The sequence below is a fragment of the Typopeltis vanoorti genome, chromosome 5 (genome assembly GCF_054136105.1).
Source record: "Typopeltis vanoorti isolate ZY-2024b chromosome 5, IOZ_Tvanoo_1.0, whole genome shotgun sequence".
In the NCBI taxonomy this organism is placed as follows: domain Eukaryota; kingdom Metazoa; phylum Arthropoda; class Arachnida; order Uropygi; family Thelyphonidae; genus Typopeltis; species Typopeltis vanoorti.
The window spans coordinates 9610144-9636052 of record NC_143553.1 but is presented as its reverse complement, the minus strand read 5'-3'; the positions used below and the strand labels follow the sequence as shown (position 1 = coordinate 9636052).

The window sequence follows — 25909 nt, the reverse complement described above, 5'->3', positions numbered from 1 at the left end:
ACTCAACTGGAGAAGCTATACTGGAGGAAATAGTGGAGACAAGGGATCTGGTGTGGGTGACGGTTGCTAGAAAACTGAAATTCAGGGAACATATTGCAAAGGTGGTGAAGGTAACCCAGAGGATTGCTGCAATAATGAGAAGGACACTGACTTGCGGAGATAAAAGAGTTATCATTTCGTTGTATAAGACCCTGATCAGACCACACTTAGACTATTGGTCTCAAATTTGGTCCCCAGGATTTGAAGGGGATAAATTAACTGTGGAAAGGCTACAGAGCCAGATAACAAAGATGGTTTCAGGACTGTACAATGTCAGTTACAAGGATCGACTGAGGGAATGTGGACTGCAGAGCTTGGTGGATAGAAGGATAGGTGATATGATCAAGACTTTTAAACTGCTGAGAGGCAGTTATAGGGTAGATAGACATTGGGGAGTTCTTTCACTTGGTGGAACGGTGGGAAGGAGCAATGACAAGGGGCCATCCCTGGAAGTTATGAAAGGAAGCTATGAGCAAGAGGGTGAGGAGTGGTTTCTTTGCATGGAGGGTGGTTGAACCGTGGAATGCATTGCCTGAGAGAGTGGTTAGAGTAAGAACGGTCAATGAGTGGTCTGATAAAGTTTGTGTTTCCTAAGAACGACCTCCCAAGATTAGTCTTTTTACTCCATGGAGGCCTGGATAATAATAATAAATCTATTACAACGATTATTCAATTTAGTCAGTGATTCTTGCAGACTTGTAATGGATTTATTTAGAAGTATAACATCATCCACATAAAGCAAAGAGCTGATATTAACATCTCCAATTTTAATATGAGGCTTAATACCACTTTCCTTCATAATCTGATGCATATAGATAATGAACAACAGAGGAGATAATGTACATCCTTGTCTGACACCAGATTTAACATAAAACCATCTTCATGTACTTCCTTCAATTCTAACTGCTGATTTACATCAAATAAAGACTAAGTATTGTTTGATATATTGTCCCATTGACACCATACAACTGTAGTGTTTGGAAAAGCTTCTCTCTTGGCACCTTATCATATGCCTTTTCCAGATCTATAAAACTTAAATACAGATCTTTGTTATATTCCCATTATTTCTCAACCATCTGTCATAAAGTGAAAATCTGATCCTGACAGCTATTTGGTCTGAATCCAGCTTGTTCTTTACCAAGTTTCCCTTTCACTCAATAGGGAAATACTTCTGTAATTCTCACATTCAGTTTTATTTCCCTTTTTGTATATGGGTGCTATGAAAGCTTACTCCAATCATTTGGAATTTGCCTCTCTGTCCAGGCCTTCTGAACTATGCAGTGCAGCCACTGTAAGACTTTTATACCTCCATACTTCAGTATTTCTGGTCGAATATCATCTACTCCATCTGCCTTTTCACATTTCAGGCTTTTTATGCTTCAAGTATGGATATATATTCCTGATTGCATGTCTGTTGAGTGTTTTTTACCACTGTGCTCTCAACACTGCTTGTTTCATTTAGCAATATTTCAAAGTAATTACTCCAAATTTCAAGGCTATCTTTTTCTCCAGTTTTCATGTCACCATTATCATCTCTAATTCATTTTATAGCACTCTTTCCTCCATTTCTGAGCTTTTCCAACGACCTCCAGAATATCTTGCCACTCTCTGGATATTTATTTTCTATTCATTTATTTTTTAATATGAGTCTTGCACTCAGTCAAGTTCCTAAGGAGTGGAAGTAGGGTAAGATTGTGCACTTCATAAAGGAGGTGATCGAACTCAAGCATCAAACTATAGGCCTATCTCTGTGTGTCAGGTGTTGTGGTTAAGTTGTTGGAGAAGCTTGTGAGAACTTGGATCCAGAGTTGGGTTGATAACAATGGTATTATCTTTGATGGACAGCATGGATTTGCTAAAGGGAGGTCATGTTTTAGTAATCTACTTACTTATTACAATAAAGTGACTGCTTCCTTGGACAGAAGAAAAGGATACACAGTAATATACTTGGATTTTGCAAAGGCTTTTGATAGAGTACCTCATGATAGGTTGACAGTCAAACTAGAGCACATGGGGTTGGATATCAGATTAGTGCATTGGATTAGAGACTGGCTATCTGATAGATATCAACAAGTTGTGTATGGGGGAGCGATATCCAGGGAAAGGAAAGTCACTAGTGGAGTACAGGGGTCTGTTTTAGGTCCATTACTGTTTAACTTGTATATTAATGATATAGGTGAAGATCTGGATGGAGATATTCAGTTGTTTGCAGATGATGCAAAGTTGGGACGAACCATGAAGTGTGGTGAAGATGTTGTGGCCTTACAAGAAGACTTGAATAAATTGAGTGACTGGGCACAGAAATGGGGATACAAGTTCAATGTTGCAAAATGTAAGGTTTTAAAAATTGGGAAACAAAGATGGGATGCAGAATTTATGCTTGGAGAGAATATATTGTTGGAAGTAAAGGAAATAAGAGATCTGGGGCTGATAGTGGATACGGATCTAAAATTTAGGGGACACATCGCCAAAATTGTGAAGACAACACAAAGGCTTCTGGAAATTATGCGGAGGACACTGGCGTGTAGAAGTAGGGAGATTCTTGTTCCATTGTATAAGGCTTTGATTAGGCCACACATGGACTATTGTGGCCAGATTTGGTCACCGGGTTTTCAGAAGGATGAAGAGATGTTGGAAAGGATCCAAAGGCGACTGACTAAGGTAGTTTCTGACCTCTGGAATGTCGAGTATGAGGAAAGATTGAGAAGGTGTAATTTGCAGAGTCTGGTGGACAGGAGGAAGAGGGGAGATATGATAGAGACCTACAAGTGAAGTAAGGGGTTGTTATAGGATCAATGCTGGAGAAGTTTTACAGAGAATAGTGGGAGATCAGGGGAGAACCAGAGGTCATCCCTGGAAACTGTATAAAGAGTGTGTGAGTAGGGGAGTGCGAGGCAGGTTTTTTTCATGCAGAGTTGTGAATGATTGGAATGCCTTGCCTGAGAATGTGGTGTCTACAAAGAGTTTGAATGTGTTTAAAGCACGGTATGATGAGCTGTGTGTGTGATAAAAGGACCTCCCAGATGAGTCTTTGACTCCATGAGGTCTTGGGGTGGTAATAATAATAATGTTCTTACCAAATTCTTCCCATGACTTCTGTTTAGCTAGTTTTACACAGTATTTAGCTTTCTTACATTTGTTTCTGTATTCTCTAAGAGCACAAGCTGGCTTATTTGCCAGAAACGTTTGATAAGCTTTCTTCTTTTCCTTCACTGCCTCTTTAACTTCCTGTGTCCACAATAGAGTTCTGATTTTTCTAACCTTGCAGATTAGTATTAACTAATATTAACTAATAACCTAGTATTAACACGTGTATTAAAAAAAAAAATAGTAAAGTATGTTCTGGTGTTGTATTGTGACAGGAAACCACGAGATAACTGCTGCCAAGACTTACCTTGCTGATGGAGGATGCCCATAAGTGACAGAATGTTGGCCCACTGTAGAAATTGGAGGTAATGCTGATTCCAGTTCAGAAGCCATGTTTTCATGCTGAAATAAAAACCAAGTATAAACATAATTATCTCTTTTCTGTATTTACTGTTGACTAGTGATTACTCAACATAAATTTTTCAAATGATCATATTATATATGTGTAACATGTACCATATATATAATTATTATACTGTATTGTACTATATACATATATATACATACACTATATTGTACTGTTATTTATTAGCAGTAACCAAACTCCATTTAATCAGAGATAGTGCAGTCTATTCTCGCTCAAGAAGCAACTATTTTATACTGACATTAAAATCATTCACTGCATGTAAAAAAAAAGTCTATCCCATAATCACTTTGTCACCACATCCTTATGTAAGTTCCATCATGTATCCATATATGCATCCATCATACTGGCTCTTCTTTTCTCTCTCTCTCTTTAATATAACTTTGCAATATGCATTTCTTCAAGCTCTCTCTTCCCATAACTCTATGTTGCTTTAGTCACTGGCATGTCCAAACCCTCTACAGAACTTCATTTCAATGGAAACAAATGATCAAACCTGCACACAATAGTTATAGTGTGATTAATCATCATCCCAAGACTCCAAATTTAATCTTACTTCTGAAACACAGCTCCTCAAATATAGTAAACAGTTGTAAATCTCTTAATGGGAACTAAGAATCACTTCTTATGACTATCCCCAACTTTGCATCATCAGCAAACAATTTAATATCTATCAACCTGCATAAAATATCATTACCAAACAAAAGCTGAATAGTAGTTGCCCAAGAGACCATCCTTACTCAGCATAAATTTTGTGTTATAAGCAAAGTCTCTTTTCTGGAACTCTCTACCTCCCTCCCCACCCGATACAGAATATTCTACTATTATTTAGATAAATATCAATCCATCTAATCAACCTATTATTCATCTCATATTCAGTCATGCAATATCCAAGAATATCATAGCATATGGTAAATTGTGAAGGAATATTTGTTAGCAACAATGGTAAGCTGTATTCCACGAGTGAAGAAGAGGAAACAATTTGGAGTAAAGTGGATGACAAACAATAATAAACAGGAGCTACATACGAAAAAGAGGTTATGGAAGAGATATAAGGAGACAGGTTAAGACAAGATGCATGAAGAATATAAGACACAGGCGAGAAGAGTGACTAGTATGGTAAGGAAGGTGAAACTAGAATATGATAAAAGATTGGCCCTTAGATCCAAGGAAAATCCTGGGGAATTTTTTAGCTATGTGGCCATTAGGAGGAGAAATTACTGTGAAAGAAGGACATTGTGGGATAAAAATGGGAATAGAGTGACTGATGCAGAGGACATAGTGGAATTGTTCGATGAACATTTTATTGGAGTATTTCATCCTGGAGGAGTCAATTTGAATACTAGAGGGATAGAGCAGGTTCGAAGTTTAGAGGTGCAGGAGGATAGTGTGTTCCACATACTGAGTACTCTGGATGTTAGTAAAGCTGTGGTACTGGATGGTATTTCACCACGGGTTTTGAGAGAATGTGCTAAGGAACTGACAGTGCACTTGATCTGGCTTTTCAATGAAAGTCTGGTTGTGGGAAAGGTGCCCATGGAATGGAAGGAAGTTAAGATAGTGCCATTGCATAAGGGCAGTAGCAGACTGGAAGTGTCTAATTATAGACCAGTTTGTGTGTCATCAGTAGTAAGTAAGATCTTGGAGAAAGTAGTGAGGGACCATATACAGCATTGGGCAGATGAGGGTAATGTTATCTGTAAGAGTCAACATGGATTTGTGAAAGGGCGCTCTTGTTTTAGCAATATGCTAGCCTTTTATGATAAAGTTACAAGAGCATTAGATGAGGGAAAAGTATACTGCCATTTTACTAGACTTAGCAAAGGCATTTGACAGGGTGCCACATGATAAGCTGATATTCAAGTTGCAGCACATGGGTCTGGATGTTAGATTTGGTCAACTGGATTCAGGATTGGCTGTCTGATAGGTATCAGAGAATTGTGTATGGTGGAGCAATATCAAAGAGGCAGAAGGTTACAAGTGGGGTTCCACAGGGCTCAGTACTGGGACCTATATTGTTTAACCTTTATATCAATGACATTGTCCGTGGATTGCAAGGGGATATTCAGTTGTTTGCGGATGATGTGAAGCTGGGAAGGGATATTAGTAATAGTGCAGATGTGGTAGCCCTGCAAGAGGATTTGAATAAGCTAGATAGATGGGCAAATGAATTGGGGATTTTGGTTTAATGCAGCAAAATGTTAAGGTCTTGAGGTTTGGGACACATCGATGGGATGCTGCATACTCTATGGGAGGAGTTAAACCGCAGAAGTAGGAGAGACGAGATCTGGATTTGATGATTGATAGAAACCTGAAATTTAGGGGACATATTGCAAAGGTAGTGAAGGTAACGCAGAGGATTGCTGCAATAATGAGAAGGACACTGACCTGCAGAGATAAAATGGTTATCATTCTGTTGTATATGACTCTGATCAGACCACACTTAGACCATTGTTCTCAGATCTGGTCCCCAGGATTTGAAGGGGATAAATTAACTGTGGAAAGGGTATAAAGGCAGATAACAAAGATGGTGTCGGGACTGTACAATGTTAGTTATGAGGATCGGCTGAGGGAGTGTGGACTGCAGAGTTTGGTGGATAGAAGAAGGAGGAGTGATATGATTGAGACTTTTAAAGTGTTGAGAGGTGGTTATAGGGTTGACACTGGGGAGTTGTTTTGCTTGGTTGAACAGTGGGAAGGAGTCATGACAAGGGGCCATCCCTGGAAGTTACGAAAGGAAACTGTGAGGAAGAGGGTGAGGAGTGGATTCTTTGCATGGAGGGTGGTTGAACCATTTAATGCGTTGCCTGATGGAGTGGTGAGAGCGAGAATGGTCAATGCGTTTAAGGAGTCTTATGATAGACTGTGTTTCCTAGGAGGGACCTCCCTCGATGAGTCTTGATAGACTTGTGTTTCTTAGAAAGGACCTCCCACAATGAGTCTTTTGACTCCATGGAGACCTGAATAATAATAATAATAATAATAATAATAATAATAATAATGTCTCCTTTATCTGGCACTTTTCATGCAATAGAAGGTAAGACCCATCCTTTTACTCACTCTGATCACTGTAGAGAACTGAATCAATTCAAAGCTGTAATCTACTAATTAATTTCTCCAATAACTTTGACACCATTACAGATATACCATCTCTTCTCTAACTGGAAACATCTGTCAATCTACGTTTGGGTAATTATGCTATTTTTAATTCTTTACAATCCTCTGGGGGACATTCCTTGTATAACAACCTTAAACAACAAGTTCATAGTCACTTCTTTTGCATATTCTTTAAAAATATAGAAAAATATTTCATCCAACATCAGCCTTGTAAATATATATCATGCATAATACTTCATTCAGTCACTTCTCACTTTCAGGTGTGGTACAGCATCGCTCCCCATTAAGACCTGACAAAATTTTATAAAGCTGTGGGTCTGGATGGTATTTCACCGTGGGTTTTGAGAGAATGTGCTTAAGAACTGATAGCTCCATTGACCTGACTTTTCAATGAAATTCGGCTATGGGAAGGGTAGCTAGATAGGATCCAAAGGTGCCATAGGATTGTTTGAATCGAGGAATGATAGAGAGTGTGGCTAGGGCAATTAAGAAGGGTGAAGGGGTGGATGAGATGAGATGAGATGATTGGATTGGTGTGCACGAATGATTTGAGAGGCAATGTAAATCAGGTGGTTAGAGATCTTAGATTCTTGCTTGAAGTTGTACAAAAGAAAAGACAGAGAGGAAAGGCTGTGTGTGCATTGCCCAGGTATGATAGTGATGAGTTGGGCAGAAGAATTAATAATGAATAGCATAATAGCCAGAATGTGTCAGAAGAGAGAATTGGAATATGTGGATGCTTGGAGGGCATTTGAGGACAGAAAGGAACTGCATGCTGCAAGAGACCACTTGCATTTGAATGAGAAAGGTTGTAGGCATCTGGAGAGATTGCTGTTTTCTGAACAAATCGGTGTGTCAATGCAGGGAAACTAGAATTATCAGGGTGGATGGTAGCAGTGATGTTCTCCTGTGAGAATGAGCGCTTGGGGAAAGTGGGATGATATTAGGTAACACTGAGTCCAGTGCTCAGTGTTACCTAATACAGGCAGTAGAACCAGTGACATTTTTATGCTTTATACTAATGCCAGCAGTATCCGGAATAAAGGAAATGAATTGGTGGCATTGATAGCATCAACCTGGATTATTGAGTATCGTGATAAGATTATTGTGATCTCTGAGATGTGGTTGATGGAAGACAATATAATAGCAGGAATAGAAGTACAGCATTTTATAGCAGAATAGAAGGGAAAATGCAGTGGTGGAGTACTGCTTATGATGACTTATGTTTTCTAATAGTGGAGGCTTTGGAAGGGAGTGAATCTAATGGTTTTGAAAGCATATGGTGTGAGGTAGAGGTGTGCAAGACATGATATTTAGTGGGGTGTTGCTACAGGCCAAGGAGCACAAAGTATGGGGGAGCAGGAGATGTTTAGGCAGTTGAGCTTGGCAAGTGCAGAAAAATGATTGTTATGGAATATTTTAACTACAGCAGTATAAGGTGGGAAGAAGAAAATGCATGTAGTAATAAGGGAATGGTATTTCTAGAATTCTTCAGGAACAAATGCCTTAGGCAACATGTAATAGATGGAACAATAGGTTCAATAGTTTTGGATTTGGTCATAGCATCAGAATAGCTGAAATAACTGAGATGACATCTTACCCCCAGTAGTTGGAGAGAGTGCCCAAGTGGTTTTGACTTGGAAGATGAATAGACGTGCAGGAGTATCAAAGAAAAGGGAACGTATGTGGAATTATAAGGTGGATGATTATAATAGTTTTAGACATCAACTTGGGCCAGTTCCATAAAGGGCAGAATTGGAAGGCCAGGATATCATTAGTGCTTAGGAAATTGCGAAGGAATATTTGATAGCAGGAACAGTAAGCTGTATTCCACGAGTGAAGAATATGACACAATTTGGTGTAAAGTGGATGACAAACATTATCAAACAGTAACTGCAGGTGAAAAAGAGAATATGGAAGAGATATAAGAAGAGGGGGGGGGGGGTGGAGAGCAGATGCATGAAGAATATAAGACTCAGCCAGGACAGTGACTAGTATGGTAAGGAAGGCGAAACTGTAATATGAGAAGAGATTGGCCCTAAGATCCAAAGAAAATCTAAGGGAATTTTTGAGCTATGTGGCCAGTAGGAGGAGAAATAATTGTGGAAGAATGACTTTGTGGGAAAAAAAATGGGAATAGAGTGACTGATGCAGAGGACATAGTCGAGTTGTTCAATGAACACTTTATTGGAGTATTTCATCCTCGAGAAGTAGGTTTTAATACTAGAGGGATAGAGCATGTTCCAGGTTTAGAGGTGCAAGAGGAGAGTGTGTTCCAAATAATGAGTACTCTGAATGATAATGGTATTTTACCATGGGTTTTTAATTAATGAAAGATAATGGTATTTTACCATGGGTTTTGAAAGAATGTGCTAAAGAACTGACAGCTCCATTGACCTGGTTTTTCAATGGAAGTCTGGCTACGGGAAAGGTACCAAAGGAAGGGAAGGAAGATAAAATAGTGCCATTGCATAAAGGCAGTAGCAGACTTGAAGTGTCTAATTATAGGCCAGTTTATGTGTCATTAAGGTCTTGGAGAAAATGGTGATGAACCATAATACAGCATTGGGCAGATGAAGATAATGTTATCTGTGAGAATGAACATGGATTTGTTAAGGGATGCTCTTGCTTTAGTAATATGAGTGCCTTTTATAATAAAGTGATAAGAACAGTTGATGAGGGAAAGGCATATACTGCCATTTTTTTGGATTTTGCAAAGGCATTTGACCTGGTGCCACCCATACTAAGCTGATATTTGTTGCAGCACATGGGTTTAGAAGTTAGGTTAGTCAATTGGATTCAGAATTTGCTATCTGACAGAAATCAGACCGTGGTGTAAGATGGGGCAATATTAAGGAGGCAGAAGGTTACAAGTGGAGTTCCACAGGGCTCAGTACTGGGACCTGTATTGTTCAACCTTTATATCAATGACATTGTCAATGGATTGCAAGGGGATTTCAGTTGTTTGCAGATGATGTGAAGCTGGGAAGGGTTATCAGTATGCGGATGTGGCAGCCCTGCAAGAGGATTTGAATAAACTGGACAGATAGGCTAATCAATGGGGATGTCGGTTTAATGCAGCAAAATGTACAGTCTTGAAGTTTGGGATCCATCGATGGGGGGATGCATACTCAATTGGAGGAGCTATACTGGAGGAAGTAGTGGAGACAAGATATCTGGGGTGGGTGATGGTTGATAGAAAACTAAATTTCAAGGAACATATTGCAAAGGTGGTGAAGGTAACCCAGAGGATTGCTGCAATACTGAGAGGGACGCTGACCTGCAGAGATAGAGTTATCATTTTCGTTGTATAAGACGCTGATCAAACCACACTTAGACTACTGTTCTCAAATTTGGTCCCCAGGATTTGAAAGGGATAAATTAACTATGGAAAGGGTACAGAGGCAGATAACAAAGGTGGTTTCAGGACTGTACAATGTTAGTTATGAGCATCGGCTGAAGGAATGCGGACTGCAGAGTTTGGTAGATAGAAGAAGGAGAGGTGATATGATTGAGACTCTTAAACTGTTGAGAAGCAGTTATAGGGTTGACACTAGGGCTTTCATTTGGTGGAAGTGGGAAGGAGTGATGACAAGGGGGCCATCCCTGGAAGTTATGAAAGGAATCTGTGAGCAAGAGGGCGAGGAGTGGTTTCTTTGCTTGGAGGGTGGCTGAACCATGGAATGCATTGCCTGATAGAGTGGTGGGAGCAAGAATGGTCAATGAGTTCAAGGAGTGGTATGATAGACTTTGTGTTTCCTAGGAAGGACCTTCCACAATAAGTTTCTTGACTCCATGGAAGCCTGAATATAAGAGATTATCATTACTATCTTTCTCTCTAAAAGACAAAAACAAAATTCAGTCAGGAATTAAAAACTCACAGCACTGACTTCCATGTATATATATGTGAGGGGAGGAGGGGCAAAGATAAGTTTTGTAAAGGATTTTTTGTAACATTCTTGAAAAGTTAGATGTATTTCGCAAAAAAATTATTACTTAGTGATACCGAGATGGACTACTTAGCAATTTAAAGTTTTTAGTAAATTTTATACAAAAATTTGTGTAATGCAGTTAATGAAGACACTAGAAATAGAACAAACAGATATATATATATATATATATATATAGTGCAAAAATGTAGTCGAGTGAATGGTGCAAATTTCTTTAAAAGAGTTCATTGTCAGGAGTCTGGTATGTATGCATGGATAAATTTAGTAGATGAGTTTCTTCAGAGATTGAACGAGAAGAAAGATGGTGAGAGTCTGTAAAAAGTGATGTTTTAATGGAATGTATTGATTTAAATTAAAGTTGAGAATGAGATTAGATGAAAGATCAAAGTTACTGATGGGCAGAAGACTGAAAAAGGTATTAGCCAGAAAGATGAATGAAGGAATATGAAAGGTGAGATTGTGATTGTTGAAATAACTGAAAAAGCAAAAGCAAACAAGATTTTGGGAATGAAGGTGACCAACACTAAAGGATAATAGTAGGTATGACTGTGTGAACAGAAGAAAGCCTGACTGATGGAGCACAATCAAGAGTGATATGAAAGAGATCATGATTGTTGCAATGAAAGAATTGAAGAATGAAAGAATTGAAGATGAGGTGTACGAAGAATGAGATCAGACATTAATTATAGATACTAACGGAAAAGTGCAGAAGAATAAAATTAAAGATAGTGGGGGAGGATGGATTGGAAAATGATTCAAGAGTAGCATTGTAGAGAGATTCAATTGTAAAAGGTGTGGTAAATAACAGGATGTGTAAGGTCCATTTCCCAGGAGGGAGGATGAATAAGGTGATTGATGCTCTGGATATGAGAAATAAATAAACAAAGGAGTTAATTTTTGTACTAGAAATGAATGATTTGTTTGGGCAGAGGGAGAACATGATATTCGGAAATTATTTAGGAGATGAAAGACTACAGTGTCATAGGAAAAGTAGTTTGTGAATTGCCAAGGTATAACAATGATGAGTTGAGGCAGAGAACAAAGTTAACTATTCATATGCAAGCTGAAGCATATGAAGAAAAAGGAATGCTGTTCATGAATGTGAGAGATAAATGAAACATAATAATAATGATGAACTGCATTGGAATTGTTTCAATGTAAGTAACCCGGAAACACTGTTACCACAAAGGAATGAAAAACTGAGGCTACAAATTATAGGACATTCTCTGTGCCAGTAGTTTGTTGCTAAAGTGTTAGAGGTGTGTTGGAGGGTTGGTGAGGACTAGTATTCAGAATTGTGTAAATAGTAGTATTCTCTATGATGGTCAGCATTGTCAGTATTATAGCAATCTACTAACATACTACAACAAGGTGACTAATTCAATGGCTAAGGGAGATGCATATACTTCGGTACACTCAGATTTTGCAAAGAAATAAACTTGATATGGATAGTGTTGGATAAGACTAGTGAGTGAGATAGGTAACTAGCTGATAGCTGAGTATCATCAGGTTGCATATGGGAGAGTGGTATCCCAAATGAGGAAAGTCACTAGCACAGTGCAGTGGGGCTATTATTGTTTAACTAGCATGTTAATGATATTAGATATGAGATATGCAGTTGCTTTTCAATTTGGGAAGAACTCTGAAATTTGAGCACAACTGTCCAGGAGTGATCTAATCAGGGCTATATACAATGGAATGACAACTCTTATGTCTGCAGAGCAGCATCCTTCTCAGTATTGCAGCAATCCTCTGAGTTACCTTCACCACCTTTGCAATACGTTCATTGAATTTCATCAATCATCATCCCAGGATCACTTGCCTCCCCAACTTTGTCAAGTACAGTTACTCCAACAAAGTATGCTGCCTCCCATCGATGTATCCTGAAATTCAAGACTTTATATTTAGCTGCAAGTAACTGAAACTCCCATTCATTTATCTATCTGTCCAGTTTATTCAAATCCTCTAGCAGAGTTACCACATCTGCACTATTACTAATAAACATTTCCCACATAATCTGAAAACAACTAAATACCCCACTGAATTTTACTGACAATGTCATTGATATAAAGGTCAAACAATACAGGCCCCAGTACTGAGCCCTGTGTGATCACACTTGTAACCTTTTGCCTCCTTGATACTGATCCCTCATACACAACTCTCTGATACCTATCGAACAGCCAATCCCAAACCCAGTTCACAAAACTGACATCTAAACCCATGTGCCACAACTTAAGTATATCAGTTTATCATGTGGTACCCTGTAAAATCCAAAAAAAAAATGGCAGAACATGCCTTTCCCCTCATCAACCACTCATGTCACTTTATTATAAAAGGTACAATCATATTACTAAAACAACAGAGCATCTTAACAAATCCATGCCGATTCTCGTAGATAACATTACCTCATCTGCCCAAAGCTGTATACAGTCCCTCACTCATTTCTCCAAGATCTTAATAACTACTGATGAAACAGAAACTGATCTATAATTTGATACACTCAGTCTGCTACCACCCTTATGCAATGGCACTATCTTACCCTCCTTCCACTCATTGGGTAACTTTCCCATGGCCAGACTTTCACAGAAAAGCCACGTCAACAAACCTATAAGTTTTTAGCACATTCTCTCAAAATTGATGACAAAATCCCACCCACCTCCATTGCTTTATTGAGCACTCAATATTTAAAATATCAAGAGCACTCAGTACTTGAAACACACTCTCTTCTTGCACTTCTAAACGTCAAACCTACCATATCCTTCTATTATTAAAACCTACTTCTCCAGGAAGAAATACCCAATAAAGTGTTCATCGAATAACTCCACTATGCTCCTTTGCAAGGGTCATTCTATTCTCATTTGTATCCAACAATACCATTCTTCCACAATCATTTCTCCTCCAACTGGCCAAATAGTGAAAAAATTCCTCAGAATTTTCTTTGGATCTTGGGGCCAATTACTTCTCATATTCCCGTTTGCCTTCCTTACCATACCAGTCACTCTCCCAGCCTGAGTCATACATTGTTCAAGCATCTAGGGAGGATGGTAGCAGGGGTGGCCTCTTGTGGGAATGGGTACTTGGGAGAAGGGGGACCACATCAGGTAACACTGAGCCCAGTGGAGTCTAGAGGGGATAATGCTGGGTACAGAAACAACGGCAATGCTATATACTAATGTCAGGAGTATCCTGAATAAAGGAGAGGAATTGGTGGCACAGATAGCATCAGCCTAACCAAAAATTATTGGGATCACTGAGACGTGGTTGACAGAAGAGGATATAATAACAGGAATAGAAGTCGCTGGGTACAGCATTTTTTGGCAGGATAGGAAGGGAAAGTGTGGTGGTGGAGTACTGCTTATGATAAGTGATGACTTATGTCCTCTAAGAGTGGAGGCTTTGGAAGGAAGTGAGACAAATGATTTTGAGAGCATATGGTGTGAGGTAGAGGTAGACAAGACAAGATTTTTAGTGGGGTGTTGCTACAGACCCAGGAGCATGGAGGATGGGGACCAAGAAATGTTTAGACATTTCCTGGTCCCCAAAATTGAGTTTGGCAAATGCAAGAAGAATGATTATTATGGGAGATTTTAACTACAGTAGTATAAAATGGGGAAAGGAAGATGCATGTAGCAATAAGGGAATGGAATTTCTAGAATGATTGAGGGACAAATGTCTTAGGCAACATGTAATAGAGGGAACAAGAGGTTCAAGAGTTTTGGATTTGGTTATAGCATCAGTAGAGTTGATAACTGAGATGACATCTCTCCCACCAGTTGGAGAGAGTGACCATATGGTTTTAAGTTGGAAAATGAATAGACATGCAGGAGTATCAAAGAAAAGGGAACATATGAGGAATTATAAGGCAGGTGATTATAATAGTCTTAGACGTCAACTTGGGGAAGTTTCATGGAGGGAGGAATTGGAAGGCCGGGATATCATTAGTGAGTGGGAAATTATGAAAGAATATTTGTTAGCAGCAATGGTAAATTGTATACCATGAGTAAACAAGAGGACAGAATTTGGAGTAAAGCGGATGACAAACAATATTAAACAGGAACTGCATGCAAAAAAAACAGGCTGTGGAAGAGATATAAGGAGACAGGAGAAGAGAAGATGCATGAAGAGTATAAGACACAGGCCAGAAGAGCAACTAGTATGGTAAGGAAGATGAAACTGGAATATGAGAGGTGATTAGCCCTAAGATCCAAAGAAAATCCTAGGGAATTTTTTAGATATGTGGCCAGTAGGAGGAGAAATGACTGTGGAAGAATGACACTGTGGGATAAAAATGGGAATAGTGTGACTGATGAAGAGGATATAGTAGAATTGTTCAATGAATACTTTATTGGAGTATTTCATCCTGGAGGAGTCAGTTTTAATGCTAGAGGTAAAGAGCATCTTCAAGGTTTAGAGGTACAGGAGGAGAGTGTGTTTGAAATACTGAGTACTCTGGATATCAGTAAAGCTGTGGGACTGGATGGTATTTCACCACGAGTTTTGAGAGAATGTGCTAGGGAACTGACAGTGTCTTTGGCCTGGCTTTTCAATGAAAGTCTGGCTGCTGGAAAGGTGCCCATGGAATGGAAGGAAGGTAAGATAGTGCTATTGCATAAGGGCAGTAGCAGACTGGAAGTGTCTAATTATAGACCAGTTTATGTGTCATCAGTAGTGAGCAAGATCTTGGAGAAAGTAGTGAAGGACCGTATTCAGCATTGGGCAGATGAGGGTAATGTTATATGTGAGAGTCAACATGGATTTGTGAAGGGGCGCTCTTGTTTTAGCAATATGCTAGCCTTTTATGATAAAGTTACAAGAGCATTAGATGTGGGAAAGGCATATACTGCCATTTTCTTAGACTTAGCGAAGGCATTTGACAGGGTGTCACATGATAAGCTGATATTTAAGTTGCAGCACATGGGTCTGGATGTCAGATTGGTCAACTGGATTCAGGATTGGCTGTCCGATAGGTACAAGTGGGGGTTACAAGTGGGGTCCCACAGGGCTCAGTACTGGGACCTATATTGTTTAACCTTTATATCAATGACATTGTCAGTGGATTGCAAGGGGATATTCAGTTGTTTGCAGATGATGCAAAGTTGGAAAGGATTATTGGTAATAGTGCAGATGCGGCAGCCCTGCAAGAGGATTTGAATAAGCTAGATAGGTAGGCAAATGAATGGGGATGTCAGTTTAATGCAGCAAAATGTAAGGTCTTGAGGTTTGGGAAACATTGATGGGACGCTGCATACTCTATGGGAGGAGTTATACTGGAGGAAGTAGGGTAGACAAGAGATCTGGGGTTGATGATTGATAGAAACCTGAAATTTAGGGGACATATTGCAAAGGTGGTAAAGGTAACACAGAGGATTGCTGCAATAATGAGAAGGATGCTGACCTGCAGAGATAAAACAGTTATCATTTCGTTGTATAAGACCCTGATGAGACCACACTTGGACTATTGTTCTCAGATTTGTTCCCCATTTGAAGGGGATAAATTAACTGTGGAAAGGGTACAAAGGCGGATAACAAAGATGGTTTCAGGACTCAATGATGGTTATGAGGATCGACTGAGGGAATGTGGACTGCAGAGTTTGGTGGATAGAAGGAGGAGAGGTGATATGATTGAAACTTTTAAACTGTTGAGAGGTGGTTACAGGGTTGACACTGGGGGAGTTCTTTCGCTTGGTTGAACAGCGGGAAGGAGTGATGACAAGAGGCCATCCCTGGAAGTTACGAAGAGAAACTGTGAGCAAGATAGTGAGGAGTAGTTTCTTTGCATGGAGGGTGGTTGAACCATGGAATGCATTGCCTGATGGAGTGGTGAGAGCGAGAACGGTCTATCATACCACTCCTTGAACTCATTGACTTTGTGTTTCTTAGGAAGGAACTCCCGCAATGAGTCTTTTGACTCCATGGAGGACTGAATAATAATAATAATAATAATATGCTCTTCATCTTCTCTAATTATATCTCTTCAATAACCTCATGTTTATTTGCAGTTTCCATTTGATATTGTTTATCAAACACTTTACACCAAATTGTGTTCTCTTTTTCACTCATGATATACAGCTTGCTATTGCTTCTAATAAATATTCCTTTGCAAGTTCCCAAGCACTGATGATATCTCTCCCTTCTAATTTATCCATCCATGGAAGTGTTGCAAGTTGATATATAAGCTTATTATAATTACCTGCCTTATAATTCCACATGCATTCCTTTCTCTTTGATACACCTGCATGTCTATTCATTTACCAAGTCCAAACCACATGGTCTAACTGGGAGAAGAGATGCCATCTCAGTTATAATCAGATCTTCTGGGCTATGACAAAATAAAAACCTCTTGAACCTCATGTTCTTTCTACTTCATGTTGTGTAAGACATTTGTCCCTCAAGAATTCCAGAAATTCAATTCTTTTATCACTACATACAGTTTCCTCTTCCCAGTTTATACTGCTGTAGTTAAAATCTCTCATAACAATCATTCTTTTTGCACTTGCCAAGCTCAACTGCTTAAACATCTCCTCTATGCTCCCTTGCTTGTAACAACACTCCACTGAATATCTTGTCCTGCCCACCTCCACTTCATGCCATATGCTATCAAAACCATTAGCAGTTTTTCCCTCCAAATCCTCCACTCTGAGAGGACATAAGTCGTCACTGATCATAAGCAGTACTTCACCACTGCATTTTCCCTTCCTATCCTGTCAATAATGCTATACCCTGCTACTTCTATTCCTGTTAGTATGTTATCTTCTGTCAATCACATCTCAGGGATCCCAATTATCCTTGGACAGACATACTAACAGTGCCACCAATTCATCTCTTTTATTCTGGATACTCCTGCCATTAGCATAAATAATTAAGGCATTGTCACTGTTTCTATTATTATCCCCTCCAGACTCCACTGGATCCAGCATTACCCGATGTATTCCCCCCTTCTACCAATCACCTATTCCCACAGAGGTCACCCCCTGCTACCAGCCACCCTGATGATTATAGCTTTTTCCTACATTGACACACTGACTTGCTTATCTCATTCAAATCCAATTCTCATCCAAATACAAGCCATCTCTTGCATACAGCTCTTTTCTGTCTTCAAATGCCCTCCAAGCATCCATGTATTCTAAGCCTCTTTCGACACATTCTGGCTATTATACTATTCATTATTGATGCTCTTCTCCACAGCTCTGCATTATCATACCTGAGCAATACACACACACTATCTTCCCTCTCTGTTTTTTTCCATACAACCTCTAGCAAAACCTCAGATCTCATGCCTCTCAAGTCATTCGTGCCCACTGTCACAATCGTTTCATCTGTCCTTTCACCTCAACTGCTATAGTCACACAATCATTCCTGCAGACAAATACTCTACTTTGCATTCATTGTTTCCATCCGCCTAATCTCTTCTTTCACGCTTCTCAACTCATTTCCAAGACATTCCACTTCCTTTTTTAGTTCATTTATCTTTCTCTCTCTGCATGCTACTTACTCGTGTGTAGGTAGCATGCAGAGAGAGATAATACCTACCATTCCTCCTCCTCCCAATTAACACCATCTGTGAAACTTGACGATGTTTCCAACTTAATACACTCCTGAATTATATTTTTTTTTCATTAATATTCTGCTCGTTATCTTTACACTCGATCATGCTACTCGTCTCTCTCTCTCGGTGGGCATTCTCCCATTTCTGGTGTAACACTACTGAGGTCCATTATAATAATGCCTAAATCAAAGTTCTTCCCATTTTCTATATTTACTGCATATATGCACTCCCCAATCTCTCACCTGCCACATATCTAATTGTTGGGATGTGTACATGCTGCAAGCACTGCATACTGCAAAATCCATAGTATGCTGTGTAAAATAGAGTCCTTAAATGGGGGGAAGGGGACTCGGTGATAAAGTATTAGCAAACTGAGCTGCGTCTGCTCTGCCATTATTTAAACATTGCACAAAGAACTACTACAAACTATACTTAAATATTACATTTTCAAGTAGAAATTCCCCAGTTTCCTTCACAAAGATTTAAATATAATTTTAGTATTTATAAGTGCAAGGTATTCCATTTTGGAATGCACAGATAAGGCTGTATACCACATAGATGGAACAGCACTGAAAGAAGTTGATGACGTTTAAAATCTAGGGATGACAGTTGCAATAAACTGTGTTTAGAAGTCACATCTCAAGTGTTTCAAAGTCTGTACATCGCACTACAGTTATGATAGGAAGTGCACTTACATGTAGAGATAAGGAGGTGTTTCCTTAAATTAACACAAGAGATAAGTAATGCTATTTACTTAAGGTCATACATTTCAGCTGAATATCACGTATCATCATGTGGCGACAATAGTTAATTAAAATAGAGCGCAAACAATGCATTCATTTGAAAAAGTAAGAGCCGCGTGATGTTATGCATAAAACAACGCAATAGTATAACAAAGGAAATATTGATAATTCATTAACTATTTTTAAAAAAAATATTGATTTGTGATTAAAATAAGACTTTTTCAATATCTTAGATAGAGAGAGGAAGTCATTCCAAATCAAGTTCAGGGGGTGAAGGCGTAAGGTCTCCATGCTTTTTTTAAAGAAGCATTCAAATTTATAGCGACATCGATGCATTATAAAGTTGAATGTAAAAATATGAAGACCGATTGGGAATGCAATTTGCAATGTCTCGTGAATAGTAGGAGAAGGGGAGATATATTTGAAACATATAAGCTAGTCCTGGGTCGTTACCAGATTAACATCGAAGGAATTTTTCATAGAATGGGGGGGGGGGGGGACAAAGAGGTCATTTCTGGAAACTGTATAAGAAGAGTATAAGCAAAGAAGTGAGGAGAAAGTTCTTTTCATGGAGAGTCATTGTGTCTGTGATAGTTTATACCTCCCACAATGAGTCCCGATTCCATGAATGTCTGACGTCAATGATAAGTGATGCAATACTTTTCTTTGTATTAATAATAGCATTGTTCACTAGGTTTTCACTCCTAACAGTTATATCTTGAGTTGCTTTTATGGAAAAAAGTAAATTTCTACTCTTCTCCATTGCATGAAGGAGGCTCCAAGACTGCTGTTGCAAATTACCGACCGATAGGTATATCAGGAGTCAAAGTATTCGAGAAGTTGGTCAAGAGCAAAAAAAGGAATGGATAGATGGAAATGGGATACTGTATGGGGGGGGGGGAGGTAGAATGTTTTGTGAAGGGTAGATCATGCCTCAGTAACTTGCTCACATTTTATAATACAGTGAATTAGATAATGGCAATGGGTTTACAGTGATAATGCTGGACTTTGCAAAGGCCTTTGACAGGATACCAGATGGAATTCTAATCAGTAAACTGCAGCATGTAGGAATGGATATAGGGTTGGTGAGATGGATAGGAGGGTGGTTGATGGGAGATATCAGAGAGTAGTTTATTCAGGAATAGAGTCCAAAAGAAGGCCTGTGAGTAGTGGTGTGCTGCAGGGTTCTGTTCTTGGACCACTCCTATTTAATTTGCTCATTAATGATATAGGAAAAGATCTAAGAGGAACTGTACAGTTAATTGGCCAATGATGAAAAGTTGGGTAGAACAATAGTGAATACACATGATAAAATTTTGCAGGATGAGTTAGATAGAAGTATAAGGTTATGGATTTTGGGGCGAAAAGATTATCAGCAGTATACCACATTGGTGGAACCATACTCCAGGAAATTGATGAAACCAGAGACTTGGGAGTGTTGGTGGATAGGGAGTTAAAGCAGCTCATCAGATCACTTGATTACTGAAAAATACTTTGACGAGCAGATGCAAGCAGGTTATTGTTCCTCTTTATCAAGACTTGATAAGACCCCATCTTGACTACTGCACAGATCTGGGAGCCAAGGTTTCTTGGTGATGGGGAAGAGGTAGAGAGGATCCAGAGGCAAGTGACCAAGATGGTAGCTGGTGTATAGAATGAACCTTACGAGAACAGATTGAAGATTTGTGGGTTACAGAAACTGGTTGGTAGGCAGAAAATGGGTCATATGATTACAACATTTAAATTACTGAAGGATTTTTACAAGATTAATTCAGAGGAAATTTTTCAGAACAGATGTGATAGTGGGAGAACTAGGAGCCATCCATAGAAACTGAGTAACAGTGTAGTTAGCAAGGGTTTTAGAACTAGGTTTTTTACTTGGAGAGTAGTGAATGTGTGGAATAAACTGCCAGTCTGTTGTGGGGACCATGACTGAATGAGTTCAAAGCAAAGTATGATAGATACTGTGCAAATACTGAATAGTTCTCTACACGATGTTTAGGGCTTCCCTCGATGAGTCTAAAGACTCCTTGGAGTTGCCTGTAATAATAATAATAAGTCTACACATACACTGCTTGAAAAGAAGTCAACGGACACCATAGTGTGAGGAACATACAACCATGGCGCCTACCTTAATAAGATGTTGAACCTCTTTTCGCTGCTATGACTGCAGCAATCCTTCAGGGTGTACTTCCCATAAGTGTACAATAGCAATCAATGGCAATTTTAGACCATTCTTCCTGTAGGCATGTAATGAGGTTGTGACTTTTTATGGGATGGACATCCTTTGATGCATCTCACCCTATTCTCCAGTTCATCCCACAGATGTTCAACAAGAATGTGATCAGGGCTCTGTGACGGCCAGTAAAGTGTAGCAACGTTCATATCCAGAAGCCACTAAATTATAGCTTTGTTGAAAGAGACAACTGACAATCATCTAGAAATGCCACAAAGTAACAGGAAGCATTGCACTGTCCAGAATAATTAATTTCTCGAATTTTGGGGTTATGGCAGCACGAACAGAGGTCCAAGCATAAACCAAGAAATTCAGGACCATGCTATCACACCGCTACCTCTGAATTTCATATTTGAGTTATGCACTCTGGTAAGAGATGTTCACTGGGCATTCACCACACTCTCATCCATCTATTTGGTAGAAGATGTAGTGTGATTTGTCACTCCATAACACAGCTTTCCAAGTTTCCATGTCCCACAGTAAATGCTCTTTGCACCACTGAAGACGATACTGCATATTTCTTTGGATAACGTGTGGCTTGTATATTGCAATCCTACCATGGAAACCCATGTTGTGTGCCTTGGCTCTGAATGATTTTGTGCAGATTCGTGTTCCAGTCGCTGCTTGGAATTTCACATTCTACATGTTGGCAGATATTATCCTTTGTAGTACCTGACAGAAACATTCAGTGAGTGTGGTGGGTCTTCCACTTGCAGTTGACTCCTTGTGCTTCCATCTCAGTATGGTATCATTGATTGCTAACCTGGGAAGGCCAATTTGTCAACAATTTGCCGAACAGATAGGCATGCAACATGACATCCTATCACAACGTTTGTTTCAAATTCCGTCATTTCCCTTCTCACAGCCATTTCACTCTGACACACTTGCACTAATTCGGGAGCATCATATTCCTCAATTTATACCGACTAGAAACACGTTATATAGTACAATGTACCTTGCCCGTGGGAGGACCATTCACTTCTTTCCACGCAGTGTATAATTTTATTAGCAAGTTTCTAAATTCTGATTGGCAGGCCAACATTGTCGGAACAACAGGGTCTATAATGTTATACAAGTCGGAAAACAATCGAAATATATTGATGTAAGAATCAATATTATTATTATTATTATTCGCGACACCTCCAAGGAGTCCGAAGACTCATTGCGGGAGGACACCTACTGTACAACTCTCCGTCTCCATTACTACACAGAACCTCTACTACCGATCACCTACATCAATGCCATCTACTGCCCACAACCATTACCACTAGTATTTTTTTTATCTGTAAATTGCGTGTGTTCTGAAGGGCCGATTTGTCTATATACAGGATGAAAAACCCGAGTTTCCGGGAGAAAAACTCTGCTACCTCCATATGAGATCAGCTAACTCACCTTCGATTGAAAAAGTCCATATAAAGATTCCTCCCGTCATGATGATATAATACAATACTTTGTGAGAATAAATGCTTCTTTTTCACATGTTCCATTACTAGGTAAGAATAAGTTACATTATAAATGCACGCTGGACATTTTTATGTTGCCGTGTAGAGACACGCTTGAGTGTTCTTTTCTCTAAGATAAAATGATGAGTGTGTATCCTAATCCGGTCATATTCCATTATGACAAAATCAGTGATAATTGACAAAACAGGTATTTGTAATAGCCAGCATTCTCCAATATATGTAGTAAGGAAGGGAATCACAGGAAGAACCATGTATGACATAAAACCAGAATCGCTGTTGTGCAAAGAACACGATTAAACCACAACTTCATTTGTTTTTTTTACTCGTCGAATAAAAATTCTCATTCATGGATGTATAGTTGAACGTATTTATTTTTCAAGCCCTCTGGATATGTAAATAAATTTTGTTTGATTTAGATAATTCTGTTTATTTAGAAATAATTCTAAAGCATTTCCAAAATTCATAAAACATAAACAATCTGCTTATGTTTTATGATAAGGTGACGAATGTATTAGATAAGGGAGAATAAGATACAGTGATATTCTTGAACTTTACAAAAGCATTCAATATATTATGCCATAAGTTGATGTACAAACTGCAGAGGATAGGAATGGATAGTATATTGCTTAGATGGATCGGAGATTAGCTTTCCGAACGATACCAGCAAGTTATGTATGATGGAGCTGTGTCTCATAAAAGGAAGGTGACCAGTGGCTTGCCTCAGGGTTCTGTTCTTGGGTCCATGGACTGTTTAACTTCCTACTGTTTCTGGAGAAGGGGGGATATGATAGAAACATTTAAATTACTAAAAGGTTTTTATAAGACTGATGCAGGGGAAATATTTCAGCTGCGTGATAGTGATGGAAGAACAAGAAGTTATCCCTGGAAATTAAGGAAAAGTGTGGTTAACAAGGGTGTGAGAACTAGATTTTTTGCTTGGAGAGTGTTGAATGAATGGAATGCATTGCCTGACTCAATTGTGAGTGCTTTGTCTGTTAATGAATTCAAGAAGATGTATGATAGATATTGTTTTCAGAGTTTGGGTCTCCTACGACGAGTCTTCTGACTCCATGGAGATACCCCGTATAATAATAACTTGTTTGTTAATGATATTTCTAGCAGATTGACTGGGGATCTTCAAATGTTTGCTGATTATGCAAAATTACATTGAATTATCAGGAGTAGGGGTGATAATTCTCCACAGCAGTATTTCTCAACCTGTGGTCCACGACAATGGGACAGGTGGTCACAGGTAGACTTAAATTAATTAAATAAATATATATTTTTTAGTTAACCAAATTAAAATTTAATAAGTAAGTAAAACTTATTGATATCAAAATGGAGCCTTAAAAAAACAACAGATAGTGTCAGAATGTTCAAAGGTGTAAGCAATAAAACTATATTGTTGTTCACTTCACCCCACTTTTATTACTCTTCATTCTGGCACTACAATAATTTGTAGTGGCAGAATGACGAATAATAAGACCGGTGAAGTGAACAACAATATAGTTTTATTGCTTCCGCCTTTTCTTGCTGTTTTGTCAGATTTGAAGTGAACATGTGTTATCCACATTTCAACCAATCGCTTGTTGATTACTGATTTTTATTACTGAAGGTTTTCCTCCATCAACCAAGGCTCAGTATACCTTCAGAAGTGCTAAATGATACTTGAACAAAGCGGGAGTTAACTCCAGTATTTATATATTTATATATTTTTCGAAAACGTTTTTTAATAATGGAAAAGTGGCTTAGAACTAGGACGTTGAAAAGAAGGGGAAATGAAACAGGTGATGCTAAATTATGATATACTTGTTGTAACGGCGAGTAAATCTGATACTATTAACGTAGAAGGAACAAGCAGTTCAAAGAAAAAAATACAGTTGGAAATATAACAGTTCATATTTGGAATTCAGGTTTACTTAGTGTGGAGATGAAACTGAACAGAAACCTCAATGTGCTTTGTGTTATGAAGTGTTGTCGAACGACTGCATAAAACCTGCGAAACTCCGACATTTAGAAACTAAACATTGTGATGTGAAAACTAAGCAAATTGAAAAAAAAAAAAAAAAAAGAAAAGAAATGCCAATTTCAGCGACGCTTAGTGACATTAAATCATGGGAAGGATGTAGTTTCAGCCATTGGTTCGATTATTAGCAAGGCACTGCAAGCATCTATGTCTTAAGTTTGCGCATAGCAAACAGGGAAACCTCATCACTTCCAGCTATAAAAGATGTGGTAAAAACTATGTTTGGCAACAAGTTACTAAAAGATGTTGATTTTTGACTCCTTTTTCAATGACACTGTAGGCCGTAGAATTAATGATATGGCAGTGACATAGAATCTCAATTAATCAAAAGAGTTAAGAGCCCTTGTTATGCGTTACAAATAGACAAGACTGCTGATGTTACAGTTGATGCACAGTTAATATGCTATGTAAGATATGCGCATGATAACGACATTCATGACGATATTCTGTTTCGTAGAACTTTGTCATCCTGAACAACTGGAGAAGAAATATTTCACACTCTCAATAATTACGTAATATACAAAGGGATCCAGTGGGGAAAATGGGTGGGCTTTTGTTCGGATGGACCTCGCTCCCTTACAGGCAGACATAGCTGGGGGAGGGGGGGGGTTGTTTTTATGGTCAACGAAGTGACTCCAGATATGAACTGGGTATATTGTTTCATACATAGGCAAAGGTTGGCCTCCAAAGGAATGCCACCAGAATTTAAAATTGTGTTATACAACACTGTAAAGCTAATTAATTTTATTAAGGCTCGATCATTAAATAACATGTTAATTTCAGTACTCTGCGATGAAATGGGCAGTGAATATATACAACATTTACTTCATTCTGAAATTCGCTGGCTTTCCAGGGGAAAAGTACTAAGGTTATTTCAGTTAAGGCACGAAGTTTTATTGTTTGTAAATGAATGTAATTCTAATTGTGCATCACTCCTTGTTGATGAAGCATGGTTATCAACACTATCCTCTCTTTCAGACATTTTTTTTCGAAATTAAATGAACTAAATCTCTCCCTTCAGGGCAATTCTTTAACTGTTCTTTATGCCTACGACAAAATAAAGGCATTCGAGGGGGGGGGGGGAACTGATGTTGTGCATTTCTTATGTAAAAGACAGATAATTTGCACCTTTTCCAACATTGGAATCCTTTTTAGTGGAAAATGATCTTTTTGTTGATTCTGAGTTTCTGGAAAGGGTTTGTCACCACCTCAAAACTCTGAAACAGCAGTTTAAAACATATTTTCAGAATAATTTTATAAGAAATTTATGTCGGTTCG

The 25909-nt window shown here is 38.7% G+C and overlaps 1 protein-coding gene across 3 annotated transcripts in view; it reads right to left on the bottom strand.

Moving 5' to 3' along the window:
* LOC150106221 (protein tyrosine phosphatase domain-containing protein 1-like) overlaps nt 1-25909 on the bottom strand; it is a 719641-nt gene that overhangs the window by 565993 nt on the left and 127739 nt on the right. For all 3 annotated transcript variants that reach the window (XM_090392247.1, XM_090392246.1, XM_090392248.1), the window contains exon 2: nt 3434-3528. In XM_090392247.1, coding sequence (XP_090248373.1) covers nt 3434-3528 — 95 coding nt within the window. The remainder of the gene's footprint in view (nt 1-3433; nt 3529-25909) is intronic.